The sequence below is a fragment of the Triticum urartu genome, unplaced genomic scaffold (assembly GCF_003073215.2).
Source record: "Triticum urartu cultivar G1812 unplaced genomic scaffold, Tu2.1 TuUngrouped_contig_510, whole genome shotgun sequence".
Classification (NCBI taxonomy): Eukaryota; Viridiplantae; Streptophyta; class Magnoliopsida; order Poales; family Poaceae; genus Triticum; species Triticum urartu.
Window position 1 is genome coordinate 59875 of NW_024115746.1, and position 7030 is coordinate 66904.

Consider the following 7030-nt stretch of genomic DNA (forward strand, 5'->3'; position numbering starts at 1 on the left):
CCAGGGGAGGGTTTCCCTCCCCCCAAGGCACCTCGGGGTGCCTTCCACCACTTGGACTCCTCCTTGGTGGAAACCCTAGGCGCATGGGCCTAGTAGGGCTGGTGACCTTGGCCCATGTAGGCCAAGGCGCACCCCCTACAGCCCATGTGGCCCCCCCGGGACAGGTGGCCCCACCCGGTGGGCCCACGGGACCCCTCCGGTGGTCCCGGTACAATACCGATAACCCCGAAACTTGTCCCGATGCCCGAAACAGCACTTCCTATATATAATTCTTTACCTCCGGACCATTCCGGAACTCCTCGTGACATCCGGGATCTCATCCGGGACTCCGAACAACATTCGGATTACTGCATATACATATCTTCATAACCCTAGCGTCACCGAACCTTAAGTGTGTAGACCCTACGGGTTCGGGAGACAAGCATACATGACCGAGATGACTCTCCGGTCAATAACCAACAGCGGGATCTGGATACCCATGATGGCTCCCACATGCTCCACGATGATCTCATTGGATGAACCACGATGTCGAGGATTAATCAACCCCGTATACAATTCCCTTTGTCAATCGGTATGTTACTTGCCCGAGACTCGATCGTCGGTATCCCAATACCTTGTTCAATCTCGTTACCGGCAAGTCACTTTACTCGTACCGTAATGCATGATCCCGTGATCAACCACTTGGTCACCTTGAGCTCATAATGATGATGCATTACCGAGTGGGCCCAGTGATACCTCTCCGTTATATGGAGTGACAAATCCCAGTCTCGATCCGTGTCAACCCAACAGACACTTTCGGAGATACCTGTAATGCACCTTTATAGTCACCCAGTTACGTTGTGACGTTTGATACACCCAAAGCACTCCTACGGTATCCGGGAGTTACACGATCTCATGGTCAAAGGAAAAGATACTTGACATTTGGAAAAGCTCTAGCAAACGAACTACACGATCTTTGTGCTATGCTTAGGATTGGGTCTTGTCCATCACATCATTCTCCTAATGATGTGATCCCGTTATCAATGACATCCAATGTCCATAGCCAGGAAATCATGACTATCTGTTGATCAACGAGCTAGTCAACTAGAGGCTTACTAGGGACGTATTATGGTCTATGTATTCACACGTGTATTACGATTTCCGGATAATACAGTTATAGCATGAAAAGACAATTATCATGAACACAGAAATATAATAATAATGCTTTTATTATTGCCTCTAGGGCATATTTCCAACACCAACAACGCCTACAAGAAGAAGGTTATGTAGTAGACATCATAGATCAACTCTTGTAATACTCATATTCATCAAGATCAATCAAACAGGAAGTTAGGGTATTATCTCCATAGTGAGGGCCCAAACCTGGGTAAACATCGTGTCCCTTGTCTCCTGTTACCATCGACCTTAGACGCATAATTTGGGACCCCCTACCCGAGATCTGCCGGTTTTGACTCCGACACTCAACGCTATATATTATTTCCCAATGATGTATGGCTATCCTATGATGTTTGAGTAGATCTGTTTTGTCCTATGGGTTAATTGATGATCGTGATTGGTTTCAGTTGCATGTTTTATTATTGGTGCTGTCCTATGGTGCTCTCCGTGCCGCGCAAGCGTGAGGGATCCCCGTTGTAGGGTTTGCAATATGTTCATGATTTGCTTATGGTGGGTGGCGTGAGTGATAGAAGCACAGACCCGAGTAATTGTGTATGGGAGTAAAGAGGACTTGATGCCTTATAATGCTATGGTTGGGTTTTACCTTAATGATCTTTAGTAGTTGCGGATGCTTGCTAGAGTTTCAATCATAAGTGCATATGATCCAAGAAGAGAAAGTATGTTAGCTTATGCCTCTCCCTCAAATAAAATTGCAATAATGATCACCGTTCTAGTTATCGATTGCCTAGGGACAAATAACTTTCTTATTGACAAAAGCTTTCCACTTTTATTACCTTGCAATTTATCCGTATTTTTATTCTCGCAAAGTACTCATAGTTTTATCCTTGCAAAATAGTTTCATACTTGTTTTCGGTAAAGCAAATGTCAAACGTGCATAGAGTTGTATCGGTGGTTGATAGAACTTGAGGGAATATTTGTTCTACCTTTAGCTCCTCATTGGGTTCGACACTCTTACTTATCGAAAGAGGCTACAATTGATCCCCTATACTTGTGGGTTATCAATTAGCGTTAGAAAGACCTAGAAATATCGAAAACCCTTCGAAAACCACACCAAAACCCTCTTATAAAAGTGACAAAATATCGAGCCATTAGGCAACTTTAGCCCGGACTCCAAGGCTACCTCAAACGCAACGCCTGGTCGAAGCGTTCCAGATCAACCACCCCAAGACCACCCAAGATTTTAGGGGTACACACCATCTTCTAGTTCACCAAGGAACACCCACCACTGGCGTTTTCACTATCATCAACATGTCAATTAAAATTCCTGGCCAACTTTTCCATCTTTGAGTGCCCATATGGGATGCAGGATGACCACCGAGTAGTAGCAATGAGAACCGACTTTGTCAGATCGACCCAGCCAGCCCACGTTAGGTTTCTTCCCCTCTAGCCATGAATGTGAGCACTAAACTTGCCGATGAGAGGTTGCAATTCCACCTTCCGGGGGCGTTGAATGTGCAGGGGGGATCGAGGTATTTGCCGGGGAAAGCGGACATCTTAGCTGGGAAGATCGAGAGGGTGTCAGCTAGGTCAATGTGCTCGCAACGAATAGGAAATACTTCAATCTTGCTGATGGTCGTTCTTAGACTAATGGCATCGGCGAAAACATCAAGGATGTGGCGGATGGCTGATAACTTCTCCTTGTTTGGGTGGCAAACATTCCAGCATCATCTACGTACAAAGGAGTTCTTAGTCTAGCATTACGAGGCTAAACAAGCTTAAGAACCCCCATTTCTGTAGCCATGTTGTGTATCTGTTGCAGCAGTGGGTCAATGGTGAGGATGAAAAGCATGGGTGAAAGCGGGTCGACATGACGAAGCTCTCAAGCATGGTGGAATGGGGGCGGAATCTCGTTAAGCAAAACGCTAGAGGTCAAGGATGACAGGAACAAAGAAATCCAGTCGCGCATATTCTGGCCAAAACCCAGAGCTTGCAACACCTCAAACAGGTACGCCCAATCAACTGAGTCGAAGGCCTTAGATATATCGAGCTTTAAGAAGTGGTTGGGTTTTTCTTTGTGTGCAAAGTTTCGATAAGATTCTAGACATGGAAGATTATTGTATCTCCATTGGAGATTCTTCCTTTCATCGGTCTGAGCCAAGAAGCAATGCTAAGATGCAACTTTCGCCAGTCTATCTATCAATAAAGAAGCACAGCGTGTGAAGCGTTACGACCATTTCTTGTCAGCGAGAGATTCTTTGCAAGCCTGAGCTCTTCCATGTTTCCCTCAGCTTCAGTTCACCTCCCCAGGGAATTCTTCGTTTCTTGCACAGACCCAACGCAACCAAAGCATCTCAAGACGTACTGATCCCTACTACAAGAACACGTAAACAGAACGAGACAGTAATCACGTCCGCCTCTCGTCCTCGTACCGACCGACCCAACGGCAGCAGCAAGCAATCTGGCCTGCCGGGACCGATGGGCTGCTCCTCGTCGAAGAAGCTCGACGAGGAGGAGGCCGTGAAGGCGTGCCACGACCGCCGGAGCTTCGTCAAGAAGGCGATCGCGCAGCGGGACCTCCTGGCCTCCTCCCACGTCGCCTACCTCCAGTCGCTCCGCCGCGTCTCGCTCGCGCTCTTCTACTGCCTCGCCGAGGACGAGCACCTCTACTTCCTGCAGGACACGTCCGCGCAGTGCACCCACCGCCCGTGCTCGCCGGAGAAGAGGGCCGTCCTCCTCGTCGTCAACCGCCTGAGGCAAGGAGGGGCGCCCGTGCACCCGCTGGTAGGGCGGTGGGACGGCGAGGCTGGAGCTGCCGAGGCCGCCGTGGTTGACGGGTTCTTCGGCGTGGATCCCCGGCTCTTCCGCCCTCCGGCGAACGACGTGCCGGTTTCCTCGCCGTCGCACCTGCCGTCGGCGTGGGACGTGTTCTGGGTCGACCCCTTCTCTTCGCTGCCGACCGATCGCGTGGGCTATGTAAATCACGGCGTCCAAGAGGCGAATGCTGATCAAGAAGATGGTGAGATGCCGGAGCTGGAAGAAATAAGCGAGGATGGCAGCAATGGAGAAGGCGAATCAGAGGAGGAGGAGGCGCCTGGTCATGAGCAGGCAGAGGCAGCGCAGGTGGTAGTGGAGCCAAGGGAGCGAAAAGAAAAGAAGAAGGTGGCGGGTGTGAGCAACAAGCTGAGGGTGCGGGCGAGCGCCGAGGTCGAGCAGCAGAGCACCCCCGGCCGATTCACGGTGTTCGTCGACAGGCCGCCGGCGAGCGTGGCGGAGGCCATGAGGGACATCAAGGGCCATTTCTCGAAGGTCGCCGAAACCGCCGGCGAGGTCTCGGTGCTGCTGGAGGTCGTCCCCTACCAGAAGAAAGGTACAGTCATCAGTCATGCAAAACCTCTTCCCCTACCTCAAGCCTGAACTTCTGAATTATACCCTGTCATGTCAATTGCTTTTCTATTCTTCAGACTAGAACAATGTGAATTATTCAGAACATGCCATAGAGCTGTAGCATTGATCATTGCCGTCTTGTACATAGACAGTTCGACCACCTGCTCCGAGAGGGGACGTCGAGGGGGACGACGGCGGCGAGCAAGTCGGCGCCCGTGAACCTTCGCCGGAGCCATTCCAACTCTTCCAGAGCCACAAGGAGAGCCTCGACAGGCTCTACGCGTGGGAGAAGAAGCTCTACGAGGAAGTCAGGGTACGTTCGACCGATCACACGCGCTTCTCTTCGAATTCAACTCCAACTCTCGTAGAATGATCATAAGTTCAGAACCAGTTAGGATGAAGTTGTGATATGAAATGTATTTCCAGGCAGGGGAGCGCGTCCGGCTGTCGTACGAGAAGAAGGTGGCGCAGCTGAGGAGCCAGGACGCCAACGGCGCGGAGCCGTTCGCGATCGAGAGGACCAGGGCCGCCATCAGGGACCTCCGGACCAAGCTCAACATCTCCCTCGCCTCCGTCGACGCCGTGTCCCGGCGGATCGTCGCCGTCCGCGACGATGAGCTGCTGCCGCAGCTCGCCGAGCTCATCCGAGGGTACGTGTGTTTATTATGGCGTGCTCGATCGGTTCCCCGGACAATGGTGACGCCGCAAGTGTTTGATCGATGTTTCTCGTCGGCGTCGCTGTGCTGTTCAGGCTGGCAAGGATGTGGCGCGTGATCGGCGACGCGCACCGGGTGATGAAGCGCACGGCGGACGAGGCGAGCGCGCTCCTCTCCTCCTCGGCCGCCGGGGCGGAGGGAGGCATCAGGGGCCCGCCGCCGCCGCCGGGGCCGACGCGCGCGGCCACGGCGGCGGGCGCGCTGGCGACGGAGCTCCGCGGCTGGCGCGCGGCGCTGGAGGCCTGGGCCGAGTCGCAGCGCGGGTACGCGGCGGCGCTCTGGGGCTGGGCGCGGAGCTGCGTCAAGGACGGCGAGGACATGCCGCGGCTGATCGTGGCCTGGGCCCGCGCGGTCGAGGCCGTGGACGTGGACGCGGCGATCCGGGCCGTAGAGGGCGTCGCGGCCGAGGCGGCGGCTATCGCGACGGCCGCGCGGCGCCGCAACAGCAGCGCCGAGGAGGAGCCGCCGAACGAGGAGGAAGGGAAGCGGAGGGTCTGCGTCGGGCTGGCGGCGGCGCTGGGCGCCATCGCCGAGGCCGCCGGCCTGGCCTCCGCGGCGTACCGCGAGCTGGTGGCCGAGATGGATGACAGAGAACGCGAGGCAGAAATGGCGGGAAGGGACGACGAGCCGTCCATCCAAAACAACCTACCGTAACCTGTAAATGAAATGGCGGGAAGGGAAGTGCACCGTGTGTAATCTGTAAATGATGAAGCTTACCGCCGACTGACAGATCACAGTTAACTGACATGGTCTCACCATTACATGTACTCTGGGTAGAAAGTTCTATTACATAGCTATAGGCACGGCGAAGACGCAGAGTTATTACCGACTGACGCGACACGAGAGGACTCTGAAAAACTCAAGTCCATCAAGAGTTTTCATCAGCTCAAACACTTTGATGTACGTAGGTAGGTACGCGGGCAGGGAGGGACGTGCATGGCTTCACTTGGACATGGCGCCGTTGGAGCTGGAGTCCCAGCCCCAGACGTCGACGGCGTCGCTGCCGCCGCCGTGCTGCATCCTGCTGCTGTGCTCGAGGCTCTCCAGGCTGGCCATGCTCTGCATCGGCGAGCTCTGCACCTGCTCGGCCGGGGACAGGCTCCCGAAGCAGGCGTCGTCGGGGCCGCCGGGGAGGAAGTCCAGCCCGGCCAGCACGTCCGGGACGCGGCACGGGTTCAGCGCCGCCGGGGACAGACCCAGGTGGCCCAGTCCGCACGACATCGCGCCGCGCGCCACCATGTCCTCCGCCAGCTTCACCTTCACCCGCAGCGCCTCCACGTCCGACTTGAGGATCCGGTTGTCCGTGACCGCCGTCGTGAACTGCTGGTTCGCGTCCGTCAGCTGCTTGAAGATCGACGCGTTGTCACCCCGGAGCTGATCAACCTGCAGTCCAGTCACCCACAAGCCATAATGAACTCAACTGAACCTTGAAAATTACTCCTAGTCAGTACGCACGCCGTAGCCTATCTTACCTGCGTCTCCAGCTCAACCAAGTGAGCTTGCTTCCTCTTCCTCGACCGTCGGGCCGACTCTCGGTTCGACACCATCCTGTAGTAATTGGCAAACAAGGGTTTATGATTTGAGCAGTGAATGAAGAACACAAGGGGAAAAAAAAGGCATAATGGTTCATGGTTGTTGATGTACCGTCTCATCCTTTTCACGTCTGTTGGGTTCGTGCCGTTGTCGCACAAGCCACCGTCGTCGAACATCGACTCGCTGTCGGAGTCCGAGCCGCTCGTGCCTCCGAAAGCTTGGCTCTCTTTGATGCTTAGATTGGTCGCCGACGTGGGACTCGCCGCTGCTGCATAGATAGA

General features: G+C 54.3%; 2 protein-coding genes across 2 annotated transcripts; one reads left to right on the plus strand and one right to left on the minus strand.

Moving 5' to 3' along the window:
- The first annotated feature begins 3484 nt into the window (after window positions 1-3484).
- Window positions 3485-5963, plus strand: LOC125528775 (protein ALTERED PHOSPHATE STARVATION RESPONSE 1-like). Its single transcript, XM_048693213.1, has 4 exons — window positions 3485-4483; window positions 4653-4813; window positions 4927-5150; window positions 5252-5963. The coding sequence occupies exons 1-4, from the start codon at window positions 3592-3594 to the stop codon at window positions 5868-5870; spliced, it is 1896 nt and encodes a 631-aa protein (XP_048549170.1). The 5' UTR covers window positions 3485-3591; the 3' UTR covers window positions 5871-5963.
- On the minus strand, window positions 5910-7024 carry LOC125528776 (bZIP transcription factor RISBZ3-like). Its single transcript, XM_048693214.1, has 3 exons — window positions 6861-7024; window positions 6689-6764; window positions 5910-6599 (listed from the first exon to the last, which is right to left on the minus strand). Exons 1-3 carry the CDS (start codon window positions 6923-6925, stop codon window positions 6159-6161), a joined length of 582 nt encoding a protein of 193 aa, XP_048549171.1. The 5' UTR covers window positions 6926-7024; the 3' UTR covers window positions 5910-6158.
- Between the last annotated feature and the right edge of the window lie 6 nt (window positions 7025-7030).